The sequence below is a fragment of the Vicugna pacos genome, chromosome 12 (assembly GCF_048564905.1).
Source record: "Vicugna pacos chromosome 12, VicPac4, whole genome shotgun sequence".
NCBI lineage: Eukaryota > Metazoa > Chordata > Mammalia > Artiodactyla > Camelidae > Vicugna > Vicugna pacos.
In genome coordinates, this window is record NC_132998.1 from 5,914,563 (window position 1) to 5,935,257 (window position 20,695).

At 46.7% G+C, this 20,695-nt stretch overlaps 1 protein-coding gene across 12 annotated transcripts in view; it reads left to right on the forward strand.

The window, feature by feature from the left end:
• Nucleotides 1-20,654, forward strand: part of R3HDM2 (R3H domain containing 2) — a 125,623-nt gene extending 104,969 nt beyond the window's left edge. For 7 of the 12 annotated variants that reach the window (XM_072972541.1, XM_072972544.1, XM_072972546.1 and 4 more), the window contains 12 exons: nucleotides 756-955; nucleotides 6,041-6,142; nucleotides 7,856-8,098; nucleotides 8,440-8,566; nucleotides 8,811-8,971; nucleotides 9,431-9,585; nucleotides 10,746-10,846; nucleotides 16,068-16,237; nucleotides 16,648-16,795; nucleotides 17,964-18,061; nucleotides 18,413-18,497; nucleotides 19,333-20,654. In XM_072972541.1, the coding sequence (XP_072828642.1) occupies nucleotides 756-955; nucleotides 6,041-6,142; nucleotides 7,856-8,098; nucleotides 8,440-8,566; nucleotides 8,811-8,971; nucleotides 9,431-9,585; nucleotides 10,746-10,846; nucleotides 16,068-16,237; nucleotides 16,648-16,795; nucleotides 17,964-18,061; nucleotides 18,413-18,497; nucleotides 19,333-19,673 (1,931 nt within the window). In that variant the 3' untranslated portion in view covers nucleotides 19,674-20,654. The remainder of the gene's footprint in view (nucleotides 1-755; nucleotides 956-6,040; nucleotides 6,143-7,855; nucleotides 8,099-8,439; nucleotides 8,567-8,810; nucleotides 8,972-9,430; nucleotides 9,586-10,745; nucleotides 10,847-16,067; nucleotides 16,238-16,647; nucleotides 16,796-17,963; nucleotides 18,062-18,412; nucleotides 18,498-19,332) is intronic. The other 5 variants (XM_072972547.1, XM_072972549.1, XM_072972551.1 and 2 more) reach the window with 1 other exon arrangement.
• The last annotated feature ends 41 nt before the right edge of the window (nucleotides 20,655-20,695 follow it).

A 20,695-nucleotide genomic window follows, 5' to 3' on the forward strand; every position in this document is an offset into this window, starting at 1 on the left:
TTATGCTTCCTCATCTTTGCTTTTATACAGCTTTATTCATATCATTGATGCATCCCTTATCCTTATCACATGGTAATCATCGTGTGGATGTCCATCTCCCATTGGAAGATGCTGTGCTGGTCAAGGGCAAGGACTATGTTCCCTTTACCTTTATGTCTTTTTTGTCCATTATACAATACCTGCACATAGTAGACATTCAGTAAAAGTATTTTGTGTAAATGCATGCATGACTCAGAGAGCCTGGAAATGAGGAAAATAGTTGGATGAAGGTTGTGAGTATGTGTGTGCACAGGCGTGTGCTTGGAGGCTGCCTTCTCAGCAACCTTTATGAGATGCTGCAAGCTGAGAAGAAATCAGAGAGAAAATAGGTCTCTTAAGGACTAGGAAGCTGTACCTTCCCTGGAAGCAAACATTCGTGTTTTCAGCTGTCTAATCATGATGGCCAGATTCTAAGCACTCACAGAAGGTGCCTCAGCAGCCTCACATTTTGTTCAGTTCCAAAATTAAACGTTGACAGTCAAGGTAGTTACTGTCCCTACAGAGCAAAACCCTGCTAAGATGAGGGCTTCCATCAGCAGGACAACTGAAATGCATCTGTGCTCATGCTTGGATTTTCCCAAGACAGTACGGGAATGGACAGAGAAGAATGACAAGGAAAACAGCAAGGAAAGACTACAGTCCTGCACTGGGCCCTCCAGGGGTGATATGTTCATGGCTTGTGCTTTACAGCTCTTGCTGGGTCTTTTTTGCCTCAGGTATGGCACTTGGTGCCCCAGAAGTGTGCAACCAGGTCACCTCATCCCAGTCTGTCCGGGGCCTTCTCCCTTGTACTGCCCAGCAGCAGCAGCAGCAGCAGCAGCAGCAGCAGCAGCAGCAGCAGCAGCAGCAGCAGCTTCCTGCTCTCCCACCCACGCCTCAGCAACAGCCACCCTTGAATAATCACATGATCTCACAGGTGAGTCACCACTCAGTGACAGAACCCCCTCTGCTCTGATTCAGGCAAGCTCTGAAAGTACAGTCATGCCTCTTGTGCTGTGGGTGGCAGGAAAGATCTGTTTTTGGAGACATGCCACTCCCTCCCCCATTTCTCGTTTGTTGGTTGTGGGGAGAGAAAAGTAAGGGCAAAGGTTTGGCCAAAGTGCTCTTAGTAGAGTCAGCCTGGGAGTTTTTTTGCTTTGTATTTCTTTCTCTTCCTCCTGAGAACTGTCATTGGGATCTTTTACCCTATTCCACATTTCTGCTGTACCCCGTCTCCCTCTACATCCTGCGTAATTAGCAAGGTGATTTTGCTCACTTTATCCATACATGGAGCTTGAAAAGATCATAGATCCCACCATAGGTCTGGCTGAATGTATTCATGTGACTATTGACCCATAAACTCAAATTTATGTGTTGGGGTTTAGGGAAAAGGAAATGACACTCATCAAGACCCCTGCCATACATATATCCAGAGGGAACCCTAATTCAAAAAGACACCTGCACCCCGATGTTCATAACAGCACTATTTACAATAGCCAAAACATGGAAACAGCCTAAATGTCCATCGACAGATGACTGGATAAAGAAATTGTGGTGTATTTATACAATGGGATATTATTCAGCCATAAAAAATGATAAAATAATGCCATCTGCAGCAACATGGTTGGCCCTGGAGAATGTCATTCTAAGTGAAGTAAGCCAGAAAGAGAAAGAAAAATACCATATGATATCACTCATATCTGAAATCTAAAACAAAAAGTGACAAATGAACTTACATATGAATTAGAAACAGACTCACAGACATAGAATACAGACTTGTGGTTGGTTGCCAGAGGGGAGGGAGGTGGGACAGGATAAACTGCGAGTCTGAGATTTGCAGATACTGACTGGTATATATAAAATAGATAAACAAGTTTATACTGTATAGCACAGGAAAGTATATTCAGTATCTTGTAGTAGCTCATGGTGAAAAAGAATGTGAGAATGAATATATGTGTGTCCATGTATGTCTGAGGAATTGTGCTGTACACCAGGGGTTGACACAACATTGTAAACTGACTATAACTCAATTAAAAAAAAAAAAGACCCCTGCCATAAAGCACAAAACCCCCAGTGTTGTCTGTTTCCCGTGCCATAAAAGAGCTCTCTCTCTCCTGTTGCTAGACTGTTAGATGTTGGTACCAACTACGGTTTGAGTGCAGTTTTGCTTCTCTGGAGACCATACAAGTCATCATAAGAATCAGATCCTATTCTAAACGGGAACCTTGGTGTTCGAGATTTAAGTTCTCCTTAATACTCTGAGGAGCGTTGTGCTGAGATCCTCATTTACTCTTTTCTTCCATGAACAGAGATCTTCATGAACAGAGCCTACACTTTATCCTGATGTATCGTCTGGTAGTTAGGAAGCCAGTGTGTCTGCTCATTTCTGCTGCAGTTTAAGTTCTCATTTCATCTCCCTGTCTCCCTGGTCTCCCTGCTCAGTTAGTCCAGCATGGCCTCAGTTGTATCTCTTCCATAGGTACAAGAATCACGTCCTAAGCACTGATACCCCAGGAACTGGAAACTAGAGTAGAAACCCCCCTAGTCCTACCCCATTCATATACTGTGAAATGATGCTAAAATGAAAATGGTAAAGGTCTAGGAAACCCTGCTTTGTGGCTTAATGTAACCCACGTGCAGATCATTCCACATCCTTTATCTCAGTCCCTAAATCAGTTTCTCTATAGTCCTGACTTTCTTATTCTACCACCATTTACCTACCACCTCATTAAGTCTCATTCACATCAGCTTACCTCACCCCATCCTGAAGCATAGTGTATGTGCCTGCTTTTCCCTGCCTGTGTCTTAATTCAGACCTGTAAGTGGGTAAACTCTGTACTTCTCCTTCTGTCCATCTCCTTCTGTTTCTTTGTGTGTGTGTCTCACTTTTTAAAGTCCTACTTTTTTTGAGTTTTCTAAAATGTATGTATTTTAATACAGTTCTGTTCCCTTTTCTCCCTTAGTCTTCCCATCTGCCTTCTCCTTCCATCCATATCTAGAAACAGACAGCAAGAGTGGTAGGAAAATAAAGAGATAAGTAAAGAGAATAACCATTTGGGACTGAAAAAATTTTTTAATAAAATGTTCAGGTGAATAGTCCTAAATCCCAACCTTTGTGTCCTTGCTTCTGGGTCATGAGGGTCAGTGGGTCCGTTGCTGGTATTGACTGATCTCCTGCAGGGAGTACAGGTTAGGCCTTATAGATTGGAAACAGGGGAACATTATTTGGTACAGAGATCTTAGAAACTTATTCTTGTGGTTATTTGTGATCATAATTCCAAACTAAAAACCTTATGCAGGTTAACTTTCGGTGTCTCTGAAGCACTTACAGTAGCTGCTAGTATTATGCCAGCACCACCCCACTGCGTATAGCTCCTTTCCTCTTTATCTCTTTCTTCCTCTTCCTACTGCCTTTTTCTTTCTTCCTTCTTTTCTCTTTCTCCCTGTCTCTCAGCACTGCTGGCTCTCCAGACTCAAGTTGTTGAGCCCCAGAATACTTACTTAGATTCTCAAATGGTACGTAACAGTGCAGGGATGAAGGAAGTAACCACACACAGACACACACACGCACACCCCACTGTGCTTAGTCTAAAGCTTTTCTTTTTGAAGAAAAACTGAGAAAAGGAAATTACCCTTAGCTCTGTAGCAAGAAGCATTTGCCCCAGGTCTGCTGACTAAATGATGCTCTCTCCCTTCTTGGCAGGTCTGTGCTGTTAGAGCAGGCCTCCATATCATGTATCAGTGCCACATGTGAAGCCAAGGGCTGAGCCTAAGGATTAAAGGGCCAGTAGCTGGACCTTTTGTCCAGTTAAAGTAGAGTGGACCTCTTGAAAAGGAGTCCTCTGGTCCTCTCCCCTCAGGAGAGGATCCAAGAGCCAGTAATCTAGCCCAGAAGTCACCACTGGGTGGCAGTCACACCCCTCAGGGCCAGTCTTTGGCTTCCCCATGTTTTTTCAGAAGTTCCCCAGCTCTAGAGTTTGAGACTCTCTACAGAGAAAACTGTAGCTAAGGGTAGTGATGAAATAACTTAAAAATAGCATTGAGGCGGAGAGGATAATAGCTCAGTGACAGAGCATGTGCTTCGCATGCACGGGGTCCTGGGTTCAATCCTAAGTACCTTCATTAAAAAAAAAAGTTTATTGTGCTGAACACTGGAATTTGACACAACATTGTAAAATGATTATAAATCAATAAAAAATGTTAAAAAAATAACTCAGAAAAGAAAGTTTAGAAAACTAAAATAAAAATAGCACTGAGATGCCTTCCTTTGCTGCTACCCTTGCTGAGTCAGGAGAGGCCTAATAGAGGAGCATCATTTCTTCTCTATTCACTTTTTACTCAAAACTCACAAATGTGAGAAAAACAGGCCAAGTTGTTTTATCACTTCACTGTCCTTAAAGGCCTCCCGCACCCGGCCCAGTGACTGTGCGGCCGGAAGTATGACAGGCCCTCCTCCAAGAGAAGAAGAGGATCAGGATAATAGAAAATGGGTCCATAAGCTACCGGCACAAGCAGTTCACGCCGAGCGGCTTGGCCAGCAGTTATATTTGGAACGCCACCGGCGTACAGGAGACAGGGGTGCCAGGAGAGCCGGGAGCTTGTTGTCAAGGCTGTGACAGCATCTCTTCCAGGTCATGCAGTGGATGCTCAGTAACTTTTTCCTAGCCAAGATGACTTGGGTTTTATTTAATGCAAATATCAGGAGTGTTCTCCATTTTGGGTGTCTTCTGACTCCTGGACTCTCTGGCTCCAGAACTGTTAGTCTCCTCTGTGAAGGGGTCTCCCAGGAGGTGTATAGCAAGAGAGGCTATTGCTACCTTAGTCCCCTACAACTCTGAAAACTCTAAATTTGGAAGGAGGAAGGAGAATTACACAAACAAACAGATGTTAATGTAATTATGTTTGACTTCTTCCTTCACCTCCTCCCTGCTGCTAGAGTGGAGTGGAAAGAACGTATACCAAGCAGAACTAGGCTCCCATCCATGCTCCACCACGTCAGCCGTGTGATCCTAGATGTGATTTAATTTCTTTGTGCTTTACTATCTTAACTGCAAATACAAGTTATCTGATTTCCCTGCAGGATTATTGTGAGGCTATAATGAGATGATGTGTATAAATGAGAGAATGTGTGTCATTGTTATTTTCCCCCTCTCCTTCTAGCCTCTCTCCTTTCTCCTTCCCCTACTGCCACCGGGGAGAACCGATGAGGTGACTGAAATGGCTGGAGGGGAAGAAGAGAGAAAAAAATAGCTCCCCGTTAGCTGGTTTAGAATCTACCATGTTCCTAATAAACAAGCCCTCCCGCTCGAGGCTAGTGAGGGGACCGAAGGAACAGAAGCTACAATTAGGCTATTAATATTTTTTTATTCCTAAATTCCTCCGTTTGCTTATGGGGGCATTTTTCATACTGCCCTCACAGCCTGGAGGAGCACAGAGCAATCACAGAGCAGGAGGAAGTAGCTGGAACCGGGCGTGAATGGGCAGTTTTTCCCTTCTGTGCCCTCTGGAGGGAGATGATCCTTGTGAATGAGCACTTCCTCCAGGAGAGCTGTGGTGTGAAATCAGGAGCACGCCCGGGAGAGCCGAGCCAGACCTTGGATGACCCTTCCTACAGAAGCAGGAATCCCTTCTTAAGTGGGCATTCAAGGAGGGTTATGCTCCCCAGGAATCATGTATTCACGAAAAATGCTTGGGGAAAAAGCTGTTCTGAATCAGGCAACAGACCCTGGCTGTCAGAGTCCTGAAGTTGCTCACAACAGCTGCAGAGTCCTGAGTGCCTAATGGGGTGGAGTGTGCAGTGGGTCTGTCCTGGCAGCAGAGATGGCCTGTCTGTCAGAGATGTGAAAGCCACGAGCTGTCCTGGGCTTGCTCTCCAGCCTGCTCAAGCAGCCTGACTATTCATGTGAAATTTCTTTTATGATTAACCTTGTTGTTCCTTCCCTTTCCCTCCCCATCTCTCCCACCCCCTCCTTGTGCCTCCCTTTTCTCCTCCCTTTCTACATGTCTCTGTGCTGGTTCACAGCCAGTCCCGGCTCTGCAGCCCTCTCCGCAGCCTGTTCCGTTCTCTCCAGGCTCCTGTCCCCAAGTCCTTCTGCCAGTCTCTCCGCCCCAGCAGTACAACATGGTATAAACCCTGTTCCCCCGTTTTGTCTTGTCCGTGTGTGGCCTGTATCTGTGGGTTTGTCTGGGTCAGTCTGTGACAGCCTTGCAAAGCATCTGTGCTTTTTGGAGGACCATTGTTAAAAGGTATTTCTTCTTGAGGGGCCAGCACAGGCTGACCTACACTTCATTCTAGTGACCTCATCACAGCACTTCAGGCACCAAAAGATGCTTAAATGTAAGACAGAGAAGAATGCTGAATTCCCCTGTTTCAGGAGGGGGAGCAAAATCGGATGTTGATCTGAATTGGACTCTTCATCTCCCTACCATGTGCATCCTTCAACTCACCTGTTCCCTAGACATGTCTGAGGAACCCAGTTTATTCTGTATAGAATGATTGTCTATAATTTCCCTTAAAAATAAAAACACAATTACAGATTTCTTTGATAGCACTGGTAAAAACTTAAAATGTACCCTTATTTTACCATATTATTTTACATAAAAATATCCTCTTCTGTTGCATAGCACATGCTGTTTAAATTGTCTGTACCCTAACTACAAATCCTTTGAAGATCTGAATTGTCTTATGTTGATCATTTCTATCATGATTATAGGAGCCCTGATTTTTAAAAAATACTGTGTTAATCACACCTGTCTGCTTTTTCACTAGAATCTACTCTTTTCTCCCACCTCTTATCTCCATTCTGAAAAATCTCAGAATATGAACTTCAGAATAATTTGCAATCCAGTCCTTTGTCATCTATTCCTGCCTACTAAGGTAGCAGAATAGCTAAGATCAGATCCCTGAAAATTGAGTGAAACCACAGGAAAGTATTGTCTTTTGTTCCTACTAGTTTCTTTTGCAAAAGAACTTCTGCTCTACATGTGTCTGTGTCTGTGTATGTTGATTACTGTCCAGGGAGCAGAAAGGTTGAGGAAGTTAACAAACTAACCTATCACCATACAAGTGAGAGATGGAACACCATCACTCTTGCTGCTTAGAGGAGAGGGCTGAGAGAGAAGGCAATTACAGACTAGCCCGTCTTGCCCTCCATCTCAGCCACCCACCCTGGCCTCCTTTCAGAGGTGAGAATTGGAAGTGGTTTCTGAAGGGCAGGAGAATTCTAGGCAAGTGTCAGAGAACAGAGGTGGAAATGACCTCAAGAGGGAGTAAGGAGATAAGCAGCAGGAGTTGGGAACCCACCAGTCTTTCCACTGCATGGCAGAGCTGGGAGCCACATGGGCCCACCCGTAATCCACACAAGGTGTTATCTAGGTCCTTTATTATAAAAACAAGATTCATGGCAATGTAAGGACCCTGTATATGGTTGGAGGCATGTGGAAGACGGGAAATGGAAAGATTTGTAGTCTTTTTTTATTTTCCTGCTGGTTTGTCCAATTTTTTCTGTATATGAAAGTCATGTCATTGCTCCCATCTCCCCAAGGTTAATTCTAGTAAAAATGATAACCAGAGTGGCCACTGTTACCTCATATGTGGTAGAGATACTGGCTCTAGAGTTGGGCTTCAAACAGCGCTTCAGTTCATAGAAATTTTAAACACCATATGACAGAGGCTTAGGGCTAAAAAGCACCTCCCAGGGCACTGAGGCAGGAGGAGTGTCCCAAATTGGTATAAGGAAGGAAGGCTGTAGAGAAGGTTACCATTTATGTCTATGTTGAAGCCAAAGACATGGGGCTTGACCACCTCAGTCCTTGAGTCTCCCCACTCTCTCCATAGGCAGATGACCTCAGCAACCCCTTCGGACAAATGAGCCTTAGCCGCCAAGGTTCTGCTGAAGCAGCTGACCCATCCTCAGCTCTGTTCCAGCCCCCACTTATCTCCCAGCACCCTCAGCAGACTGGCTTCATCATGGCTTCTACGGGGCAGCCCCTCCCCACTTCCAGCTATTCCACTTCTAGCCATGCACCACCTACTCAGCCAGTCCTGCCGCCCCAGGGCTACATGCAGCCCCCTCAGCAGGTGAGTGGCTCGGGGTCCCTGCTTAAGTCACTGATCGGTTTGGCCAGTATTAATCCTCCTTTCTTCCTCTGGTTTGTCTAAACCAGAGGACATACCTGTCCCCCATCTCCATTTCCCCACCTTGTACTTGAGAATTGACTTTCTAGTCAGAAAGTTTTCTTTCTACATAATACAGCTCCTTCCCATTCTGTTTCAAACTTGTATACTAATGCTACAGTTGCAGGCCCAGAATGTCTCCCTTTTTAGATTCCTGGCAGTCGGCTCTGATGTGTTTAATAGTTTGGGGATGCTGGGGCTGAATTTGAGGGACTTTCTCATACGCCTTTTTCCTCCCACCACAGATCCAGGTTTCTTACTACCCCCCCGGACAGTACCCTAACTCCAACCAGCAATATCGACCTCTCTCTCACCCGGTGGCCTACAGCCCCCAGCGCAGTCAACAGCTGCCTCAGCCATCCCAGCAGCCTGGTAAGAGGAACTGTGTAGGGAAGAAGGCAGTGAATAAGGGAGGGGCGGAGACTGGAAGACAGAGAATTACTGTCCCTGTTTTTAAAAAATTAAAAGGCAGAAATGATGAGGGTCCTAAAGAGGAACGCATGATCTCCAGAAAAAGAAAGGGTAAAATAGACAGGAGGAGAATTACTGAAAGAGTGTGACCTCCTGAACGTTGCTGAGACTACGCTGATGTCTTCTCTGCCTTGCCCATCCCCAGGTTTACAGCCCATGATGCCTAACCAGCAGCAGGCGGCTTACCAAGGCATGATTGGGGTCCAGCAGCCACAGAACCAGGGCCTGCTCAGCAACCAGAGGAGCGGCATGGGGGGCCAGATGCAAGGCCTGGTGGTTCAGTACACTCCACTGCCTTCTTACCAAGTGGGTGCATTCTGCATTGGGCAAGTTCACCCAGTCCCTGGGATGAGGAAAAGGACAGTCCCATGTCATCCAGTCTGACAACTCCAGCACTGAAACATTGTTCACTTTTACCCCTAGAATTTTTAGACTCCCTTCCTCTGAGAGAAAGCCCAGTGAGTCTGAGAAGAGTATTTATTTAAGTTGTTTGGTCTTTGTACAGCCATACAAATGAGTATGTGCTCAGAAAAGTAGGATCTAAAAGAAATCAGACTTCTTCCTCTTCATCAGATGCCCAAAGGTGATGTTTAGAAGAAGCGGGGAATGGAGGGAGCTCTGTAAGCATTTCCTTTAGGCAGGTGAGGCGAATAGGAGGAGTCTCTAGAGGTAGGGAAGGAGGTTACAGTGTCCTGGTTTAGTGGCTGTTCTCTGGATGAACTCATTAGGAATGTGAATGGTCATTCTCTTCCCATCTCCACCCAGGTCCCAGTGGGTAATGATTCGCAAAACGTGGTCCAGCCGCCTTTCCAGCAACCCATGCTGGTCCCTGCGAGCCAGTCTGTACAAGGGGGGCTCCCAGCAGGGGGCGTACCAGTGTACTACAGCATGATCCCGCCCGCTCAGCAGAATGGTACGAGGTGAGGACTCCCGGGGAGTCGGGGCACATCTCTCAGTTTAGCAATTGTTGCACCATGGTTTTGTTTCCACTGGCCTAAGGAAAGAAAGGCAGGGGTAAAGATGCCAGGGATACCCTAAAGCAGGTAGAATATGAGAGAGTTCATTTTCCTTTTCTCCTTGTTGAATTGATATTTACATAAGAATTCATCAGCAGGAAAAAAATTCCTGCTTCAGAGACAGCAGCTTTATATTTTCCCTCATTTTTTGTTTTTCTAATCAGTGGGATTCAGAACTGTGGGATGGAGACTGCTTATCATTAAAAGGAGCAATTAGGAGTACATATATGTAAAGTTTTCTGTGTGCCTCTATATCCATGGATGAATCTGAGATGGTCTATTTCTATATGTCTGTTTATATATGTATCTTAGTATAGGTCATAGTTAATAGAATTTTAGAGGTAAAACATTACCTTAGAAATATCTAGTCTACTCCTTTTGTTTTATTTTCCTCCCGTGTTTTATAAATGAGGATATTCCAGTTAGGGATGTTAAGAAACACACCCAAAGTCACACAACTGGTCAGTAGAAGCAGGGTGGGAACTAGAACTCCAGTCTGAGCCTTCCTAAATGCATTTCTGTGTCTCCCGCTCGGTGTGCATTCACTTATTTCTGCCTTTTTATGTGTATAAATCTGTGTGGTCTTGAGTTTTGTGGGATTTTCCCCCATTTGTCTTCAGGTGACTGTCTGTGTTTACCATTGTGAAAATATCCTAAATCTCCTTAGTTATTTTCTCTCTCTCTCTCTCTCTCTAGCACTGTAGTCCTGTGTGCCCGTCTCTGGCACTCTCTTTGTGTTTCTGTTGTGTTTCTCAGAACGTGTATGTGTGTGTGCATGTGTATGTGTCTGGTGTTTCTACACTGTTGGGAGGAGCATGTGTCACTAACATTCCATCTGTAGCACTGATTAGCAGCTTCCTAATTGAAAGATGATCAAGTACAAATATATATAATTAACTTTGAACTGATGAGTGAGTTTAGAAATTGCATGGCAAATTGGTCTGGGAATGGGTTGGAGCTGCCTCTGCTTCCCACAGGGGAAGCCCAGGAAGCAACAGCTGTCTGCCAGGAGCTGTGTCCCTCCCTCTGCTGCTTTACCACTCATCTCTTCTCCATCTCCCCAGCCCTTCTGTGGGGTTTCTGCAGCCTCCTGGTTCTGAGCAGTACCAGATGCCTCAGTCTCCCTCTCCCTGCAGTCCACCACAGATGCCACAACAGTACTCAGGTAAGAGGATAAAGAATTGAGGGGTCTTGGGCACTGGTGAGAGCAAACACCACTAAAGGACTTGTGCTCTAGAGCTGGGAAGGGCAGGGAGAGTTCAGGGACTGGCTCTGTCCCCAGCTGTGACCCCATCGCAGGGAAAGACCAAACTCCTGGCTGGCTGGTATTTTCCAGAGATGCCGAAGTTGACCTCTCAAGAAGGTGAGGTTGGTTGCCCCATCCCCATTCCCAGGGAGCCACATCTCAATTGGAGCGCTCTCTCTCTCTCTCTCTTTTTTTTTTCCGTCTGAATCTAGCATTACACTCACCCTTCACATGCCTTTGAGACACGAAATGGTTACCTCTGTCTCCTGCACTCATTCTTGCTGTAAACAGGCTCTTTTCTCTTGGGAGTGTGAGGGAGGCTGATAAAAATGCTTTTTAAATTGTATCTTAGATTTTTTTTTAGCAGTTTTTCATATGTGCTCACGTACATTATGTCATTTTCATTCTTACCACAACTTCATAAAGAGGAAATTTAAGTCCCATAGAGGATAAATGATGAGCCTCAGTCCACAATCGTAGAGCTTGAACTTGCATCTTCACTTTCAGTAACCCATGCTGTATCCTCAGTAACATTTTCAACAGGTTTCTGTACTCTATTCCTTTCCCTCCAGTGGGAAATAAATGGATACCATGTTAAATAGCTAAGGGCCTTCTTTGGAGGGGCCAGCTATCGCAGGAGAAAAGGCTTATGCCATGCGGCCTCTCACTGTCTGCTTTTTGCCCCTTTGCCAAGAATTCCCCCGATTCACCAAGTACAGCATCTGTCGTTTGGTTCCCTTTACCCTACCCTGAAATATCGTTACACTGCCGTTAAAGAAACTTCAGAGGTACTGGAGGGGAGGAGGTCTTAATGTAGCCTCCAGTCATCCCCGGTCAGCTCTGTTGTGGGAATGTCAGGGTGCCCTCTTCTGGTAAGAAGGAAGTATTTTACCAATTTTCCATTTTAGAAATGGAGTGTTTTTGACATGAGATTTTTTGCACTCTATGTTAGATGCTGTGGAGGGGATTCCAGATTTAATCTTGCTCATAAGACATGATCAGTTTTTACCTTTGAGGAGCAATGGCTTCTGCCTTTATCCAGACCAACCATGGATCTCTCTCACAGGCTGAGAGATTTTAAAATTCAACAGCCTTTACCCTTTATTGCATTATTGGTCTGTCTAGCTGTTTCTCCTAGTGTCCGCCAGGGGCACTTGACCTTGAAATTCCCAGTGGGGTATGGAAATTGTAAAAAATCAGCTGCAAGAACTGCTGTAGCCTGTGGTGGTGCTTGGTACCGCAGGGCATTTTCTCTTCTGTTTGCTAAAATAAGTGTGTGCAGGTGTGTATAGGTATACTTGTATGTGAATTTTTGTGTGTGTCCTTTGTGGTATATCAGTATGTCTATGGGGTCTTTGCAGTTATGTCTCTTCATCTGCAAATACGAGGTCTTTAAATTAGAAACAAACTAAATGAAAATAATTTTCGTTACCTACTCAGGACCTAGTGCTGGGTTACATAAACTGAAGCAGCTGTTATTCTGAAAGTTGGCAGCACTACTAGAGATCTGGGCTGGGGTTGGAAGGAGATAATCCAGGCTTTTCCCAAATCGATAGAAATAGACCAAGACCTCTTCATCATCTAGTGTCCTTGCTTCTCTGAATGTTCTGTTGTGTCTTCTTTCTTTCTGGCCGCCCTGATTGACCCCAGGCTTCTGACTGACACGTGGTGCTCTTCCTAGATGACGGGACCCTCTGTTCCATTTACATTGTCTAAGAGACCATATTCACCGCACCACTGATCTTAAAGGTCTGCAATCCCTGCTTGTGGGATTTTAAGAGGAAGTGGAATAAAAGAAAAAGTATTTCTTCTGCCTTCCTTCCCAGTTTGCCCTTTACTGGAAAGACAGAAGGCCAGCATAGCCCACGAGGGCTGCTGTGTCACCTTCAGGGGACAGTCACCCGCCCTTCTCCCATGCAGCAACATGGTCACTTTTCCAAAAATAAAGGCAGGGATTAAGATTGGCTGTTCCTGGAACAACTGTTCTGGTTTATTAATACATTTTTGTAGTTGGCCAGTTTACCCCCAGGCCTGGCCCTCAATTCTTCCACTATGATGCTGGATACAACCATAACCCCAGGAAGCACTTCTCTTCCCACTAGAATAGTGGCTTGCCAGGTCCCTTGAGGTTTCTACAGGCATGCTTGTCTGGGGCAGATGCACACAGACATGAAATGGCAGTGAAACCTATGCACAGACTCAACTCGCAGTGACACAGCAGTGCAGCCTGAGTGAGGGATATACAGAAATAGCTTCTCACATAGTTACTGGCTTATTTTGTAGCTGAGGGGTTTCCAAAGCTGAGACTATCTCTTTTCTCGCCCCACTCCCCAGAGATATCCCTCTCCCCCGCCAAAAAAGGGGGAAAGACCAAGACACTATAGGATTCTATCCGGTAATTTGGAAAAGATGCCTGTGGGGTTTTATTTCTCTGGACCTTCCTTTTCATAGGTTTGATTCCAAATGGGAGGAAGAAACCTTATCAGGCTTCTACCTCAGTGATTTGAAAAAAAAAAAAACCAACTAAACAAAAACCAATTCTGCCAGACATAAATGTCATCTGTTTGTATTTATGCAGTTTGCTCTGCCCATTCGACCTTTCTGCCCAGGTTTAATGATGCCACTTAAAAAGCCATTCACATGTCCCCTCTCCTTTCAGAGCTCTCAAGCTGAAATTGATTTCCTTATTCAACTCCCTTCTCCCCCTTCCCACTCCAACCTAGGCTCCTTCCCCCAACCTGATTATATGGAAGTGTTGTCAGTGAGCGTGGACTTTTTGGTGTTTGGGGGAGGGGGGTTGGCCACGTCCATTAAGAAGTAGCCACAGTTTTAAAAAAAAATGTAGCCACAGTTCAGTTGCTAATGGATGCCACCTGCTTCTGGTTTGAGGAAGAGAAGCATAAAAATCAGCTCATCAGCAGCGTAGTGCACTGTGTCCTCGGCTGAGTGAAGGAACAACGCTCCAGGCTGGCGGGGGAGGACTCAGTGTCGGGAGGCGCTCAGGAGCGAGGCTGTGACTGAGAACCCTGGCTTTGTTTTTGTTGGGATCAAAGGAAATAATGTGAGGACTTTGTTCTCTCCCCCCTCCCCTTGAGCCCTGTAATAGCTCCTTATGGCTACAAGCTGGTATTAGAAAGAGCTTCTACCGCCTTGCTTATGCCCAGACCCTACACACTCACACATCCTCGACCCTTTCCTGGCCTAGGGCATTAGGTTCAGGTTATAAGCTGCCTTCCAGAAAAGCTGTAGATTGGATTATTTTTGTGTTGGCCCCTTCAGGTAGCAGTTGAGGGGAGGAGCAGTGAACAAGGTCTGTTGCAGTTCTGTGGGTAGAGGATGTTGGAGCAGGTGGGGCTCTTAGGATGGGGAAATAAAATGCCCACAGCAGCTATAGTAAAGAGGGCGTTGTTAACTACATGACACTTCACCGATGTGCAATTTTCCTGTGGCCCTTTTACAAGCCATGCTGATGAGTACTGTGTCCCCCTGGGCAGGGGGAGGGGAGATGTGAACCTGTCGAGCCTGTCACTCTGAGTATTTGTGCTCTCTGATTAGATGAACCGTAGAGGATGGGGGGCACAAGTTGACTGGGGAATAGGATACAACAGATGCAGTGTCTCGTGAGCTGTTCTCTCAGGCCTCCCACCGTTTCTTTTCCTTTCTTTTTACTGATGCTACCTGAGAAAAGCATTCATGCTCACTTCCCAGCATGACTGGTGCCCAGGGCAGAGGCTGCAACATTTCCCGTCACAGGAAGCAATGTGATGGCGGCAGCAGTGGCAGCCCCAGAACGCTGAGCCATGAAGACAGCAGCATTGCAGCAGGTTTTTGAGCTAGCAACCCTCGGTCCCATTTCTCCACTACCACACACATGAACTCAGCCTGTCCCTCCACAGAATTATAGCCGGGGGTGGGTCAAGAGCAAACCTTCATGCTGGGCAATCCCCTGTGGGGAAGCAGAGCTCCTACCCGTCCCTCCCGGCAGGGCCTATCCATCAGACTGCTTCTCCCTGACCCTTACCTTGCTTTTCACCATAAGGAAGATTCAGGACTTAATGTTTCTCCTCTTCAAGCCCTTTCCTTCCCCCAGGCTATGAGAGGGCAAGGCTGTATCCTAGGTTGCCTGTGCTAAACCCTCAGGATTGCATCCCATCAGTCACCTACACCTGTCATTGAAACCTTCAGAGGGTCTGACCCTCCCACTCCACTCTTGCTGTCACTGCCTAATTCAGCTGCCTTGCTTTGTTTCAGTAGCTTCCTCACTGGTCTTTTGGCCACGGTCTCCCTCCCTTCAGCCACCTTACATCGGCCACTTGGGTTAGCTCTCTGAAGCACAGTCCTGTTGCCTGTAGGATAAGGACCCTTACCAGAACGTGCTTCAGAGTTTGACACCAACGATTTGTTTAATCTCTGACTCTCTAATAGACTGTCCATTCCCAAGGGGGCAGACACTAGTTTTGTTTGTTGTAAACCCAATGCCCAGCGTAGGAACTCCACATAGGTAAATGTTTGATAAATTTTTGTTGAATAAATGAGTAATCTTATCTCCTACTACTTTCCCTACATAGCCTCAGCACCTTGAATTATTTGTTATTTCCTGAATGACTTATATCTCTGCCTTTTCCTCTGCTTGAAATGTTCCCAACTCACCCAACCCTTGCCCACAAATTATTTCCTGGGTCTTGCTTAGTGAAGCTGTGCACAGTTATCTTCTCCAGAACAGCCAGAGATCACTGACTTATCTGTAGCCATTACCAGAAAAGCCTGCACATGCCTGCGGCCTTGGCCCAAGCCCCAGAATGGGATCTGTACCATCCCCAGATGTTTGAGCGATCTGGCCTGGGCATTTGGTGATACCCTGCTTCGACAGAATGAAGTAGTTTTCTGTGAAGCATACCAGAGTACCCCTCACCAGGTGAAGACTAGGAGAACATTAGCATCTGGGGCTTATGTCCCTTCCACTCAGACTTCTACTGGTCTGGAGAGAGTCAGCAGTTCCCTCAGATTCCTAGCAGGACACAGTTTAAGTGACCCTGAATCCAGCAGATAGATTTGCCTACTGGCTTTCCCACTCAGGGTTAGCTGGCAGGCTGAAATAATAGTTTGAATTACAATCAACCACTTTGTTCCTGCCACCCAGGAGTGTCACCTTCTGGACCAGGTGTGGTGGTCATGCAGCTGAATGTCCCTAATGGAGCCCAGGCCCCCCAGAACCCATCCATGGTCCAGTGGAGTCACTGTAAATACTACAGCATGGACCAGCGGGGGCAAAAGCCTGGAGACCTGTACAGCCCTGACAGCAGCCCCCAGGTGAGTCCTGAGCCCAGCTTTGTCCTGGCAGGGAGGTGAACTCTCAGTGAGTATAATCTTTACCATTGACTGAGCAGCCTCTTTTACTTGTCTTTCTGTTGGCATTTTTTGGGAAGAGATACAAAAAATAGAGGGGAACATCTTCTTTCAAGGAACCTAAGGTCCAAGGTGACAGATGGGACACATGCTTGAAAACGCTAAGAGAATGCTTAAAACAGTATATCAAGGAGTGGACATTAAAGAAACACAAACTAACTAGGGACTAAGGAGGTAGCTTGAAGGCACAGTCTGACTTTGGCAGAGTTCAGCAAGAGCAGTTTCCTGAGCGATGTGACGTAAGCCAAGCCATAGGCGTATCCAGGGGCTAATGTTTAGAGTGTGTGTGATGTGTACTCCTCTCTCCCCCGCAGGCCAACACACAGATGAGCAGCAGCCCTGTCACATCTCCCACCCAGTCTCCAGCACCTTCTCCTGTCACCAGCCTCAGCAGTGTCTGCACCGGACTCAGTCCCCTTCCTGTCCTCACACAGTTCCCCCGGCCTGGGGGTCCAGCACAGGGTAAGGCTGGCTGCTGTCAAACTCACCCTTCACACCCCATTCCCAAGTGGGGAGATCTAGAGGGCAGCACCAGGCTGGGTACCAGCGTGGCTGGTTGTCCAGCTCTGGGAGACGGCTCTTCATTTAACATCCCTGCTTAGGCCAAACACCTTTTTAGTGCTGCCCGTGGCTAACTTACTCCAGACCTCCTTTACATATTTAGTGTTTACTACCAAGTCTCTGGTGACTCTGAGCCATGGAAAGGAAGTTCACTGAACACAAACAAAAGAATTTAACCCGTCAGTACCGAATCTGAGGGCTGGGAATATGGGGCTGTGTCAGAAACAGTATGGTTTCAGAAGAGGGAACGCTGGATTTGGTTTGAAAGACTTGGGTTCCGGTTCTAGTCCTACCACTAACTAGCTTTGTGATGTTGAACATGTTACTTAAACTTGGAACCTCAGTTTCCTGATCTATATAAAATGATATAACCACACATAAGATGGAAGCAGGTTTATCTGCTTTCCGCCTTGGCCTTCAAAAGCAGTATAAAAATAAGATGAAAATATGGTTTAAAAATTTCGAAGTGCTCTGAAATATATTTACCACCAATAATTGGTAACACATGATGCTTAACATATATCAAGCATTGCTGTAAGTGTTTGCTTGTAAGTACTTTATAAGTGCTGTAAGTGTCTCATATTCATTGAACCTTCCCAAGACACACCAACATCCCATTTTCGGTAACAGAGCCAGCATTTGAACCTAGGCAGTCTGGCTCCCAGTCTGTTTTCTTGTCCACTACACTGTATTGCCTCTGATGTGAGTCAGAAACTTGAGCCCTGGGTTTGGGGTGAGAAGAAAGTATATGAGAAATAAAAGACAATCTTAAGGGACTGTAGGTTTCCTTCAGGGCCTTTGGTCCACAATAGAGCCCTTCTTCAAAGGTGAGGGAACCTGATAGCCCCATTTGTCTGAGATACAGCTGAGAGCCAAGGGTCTAATGATAACTCCTATGACAGGAGTGCCCATACCAGTCATATCAGTGACATGGGCACTCCTGTCGTAGAAAGACTAGGAATAGTATGCACTGGTGCTGTCCATCTCCAAAGTCCCCTGCAATCTCATACTATGAAAGTCATACCATGAAGCTCGAACTCCCAGAAAACTGTCTGCTCTTTCTCCCCAGGTGATGGGCGCTACTCCCTTTTGGGCCAGCCGTTACAGTACAATCTGTCCATCTGCCCTCCCTTGCTCCACGGCCAGTCAGCTTACACGGTGCACCAGGTAAGGGTATCTGCCATCAGGCTTGGGGCCATCAGAGTCCCCTTCTCATCTGGGCCCCTGTCTCTGAGCCGTCCACCGCAACCAGGTGGGTGGACGAAGGAGGCAGCAAAGAGAACGGACTGAGTGGGAAGAGCCTCACCCCGCTGCTCCTGTGCTCATTCGTCTCACCCTTCCCCAGTGCCATGAGGGAGGGCCCTTTGTTTCTCAGTGGCCACCCTCTGGCCAGTCTACCTGCCTGATGGCATAGGGTCCTCAGGGTTGGGCGCTGCTCTTTAATCTCTCAGACAGACTGGGATGCAAGGCAGTCAGTATTGTTCACCCGGGATGAGAATTATCTTTCAAATGTTGAAGGGACAGAGTGGATTGAAGCATGGAAACCGGAGCAAGAGACAAGCACTCAAATCTGCCTCCACTGACCTGGGGACGACAGATGTTGGTGAGTGACAGGATCCTGAATCCCCAAGGGAAGGTGTTCACTCCTTCAGCCCTGCATTACCAGCTTAGGATGGTGAGAAAAGCCAGTCTAGGGTGGGGAGTTGAAAGGGGACCTTTTTGTTCTCAAGAGCAAGGAGAATCTGGAGTGTCTCAGTCCTCCACAGCAAGCCATTCCAGGTCCTGGGGAATATGAGGGTACAGATTGGGAATAACACAATGATAGGGGTTGTTGAGCCTACTATTAATAGAATCTTGTGGAAGTGATCCTGATGCTGATCCAAGATGTCTACCTTGGGTGGTCCAAGACCCAGTTTAAGAGAATTTTGACAGGAAAATATGGGGGGGTAACTCTCCTCCTGCAGGCCTTCCATACTAGGCATATAAGGTCTCTTGGGGTTTCTCCTATTTGAAGCAGTTTGCTAAACAAGGAAAGGAAGGGAAACTGACTTCCCTAGATGGTAAGAAAGAGGAGTCCACTTGGACCAGCCTCTGGGAAGGGAAGTATGGAACATATTTCAGATTGGGCTATTAACTTTGTGAGAGAACTGAGGTGTGGGTTTCAAGATCTTAAATCTGGGATTCTGATTCCCAGTCTCTTCTTGCCCACACCTCTGGGCTAAGAGAAGTGAAAGATCCCTTTGTGTCTCCTAGTTGCCCTGATCAGACTCTGGATGGTGAGGAGTTGGGTTGTTTTGGGGAGGGAGGAAGGGGCTGTGAGGTTGGGCTTTTGAAGACATTGTATATAGACTTGAGCTGGATACTCCTCTGCTCGGCTGTTGTCCAGTCCTCTCTACTCTATACCTCTCACAACCATATCCTCTCTCCTCCCCTTCCAGTCCTGGGGCGGGTGCTGGAGGTGACAGATCTCCCTGAGGGCATCACCCGTACCGAGGCGGACAAACTCTTCACTCAGCTTGCCATGTCCGGCGCCAAGATCCAGTGGCTCAAGGATGCTCAGGGGCTGCCTGGTGGGGGTGGGGGAGACAACGGTGGGACTGCCGAGAACGGCCGCCACGCAGACCTCGCTGCCTTGTACACCATCGTGGCTGTGTTCCCCAGCCCCCTGGCTGCCCAGAATGCCTCCCTTCGCCTCAACAACTCCGTGAGTCGCTTCAAACTTCGAGTGGCCAAAAAGAACTATGACCTGAGGATCCTGGAGCGAGCCAGCTCCCAATGAACGGAGGAGGAGAAGGGACCAGCACGGCGTTGGGGGGGGGGGCAGGGCAGGGTGGAGGGGGTTGCGGGGTCCTGACAGGCCACAGAGGCAGAAAGGAAGGTGACAGACACTAAACTGAAGCCTAAGACAGTAGGGATGAAGATGGAAACAGACAGACACTGACACTCTCACTGGACTCTCACTCCCCTGTCAAGGGTCCCCTTTCTCCCTGGTTGGCCCCACGTTGCTTCCCTCTCCTTCCTGTCCTCTTCTATCATTTTTAAATCTCTTCTCTCACCACAAAATTAATTTCTTTCATAATTTTTGGTCAGGTAGAATTGGGAGGATCCCAAACTCCCCTGTTCTATTTCCTTGCCATCCCAAACTCTCCTTTCTTTTTTGGTCTTTATGAATATATTTATATGGACAGAATTAAGAAAAAATGAAATTGATTTCCCCTTTCTCTCACCCCATTCTGTCTCCCCAAGCCCCACAGAGTTAAAACTTGGGCCTCCCTCCACCCCCCAGAACACTTGTATATTGTTTGAGATTTGTGCCGCAGTAACAGACACAGTATTTAATTGCACATACAGATGTTTGCTGGGTATATTCACTGTAAATTTTATTTAATCTGATTTTTTGTTTGTTTGGGGGGTTATTTGGCGGGAGGTTGATTTTGTTTTTAAATATAAAAAAAAAATCTGTTACTGGACATCAGGCCCTGTTGCTCTGTTGCCGCCCTGGTGCGGGTTGGGGTCGGAGGTCCTGGGCAGGTGCAGCCCCACAGCCTTTGGAGGGAGTTGCTGTGGGTTGGCGTGGCTCCTCTGGCATATGCATACATACCTTCCTAACACTAGTCCCTGCGTTCTGTCCTCCTCCTTAAATGTGATTCTGTTATATGGCTCTGCTGGGACTCTGCCACTAACTGTGGCTTTTCAAGCATGTCACTGTTGACTCTGGACCTCTGAGTTCTTACCAGTAAAATAAGAGACTTGAACTGACCAGGTGACCTCTGAGGTTCCTTCTACCTTGTTAATTCCGTG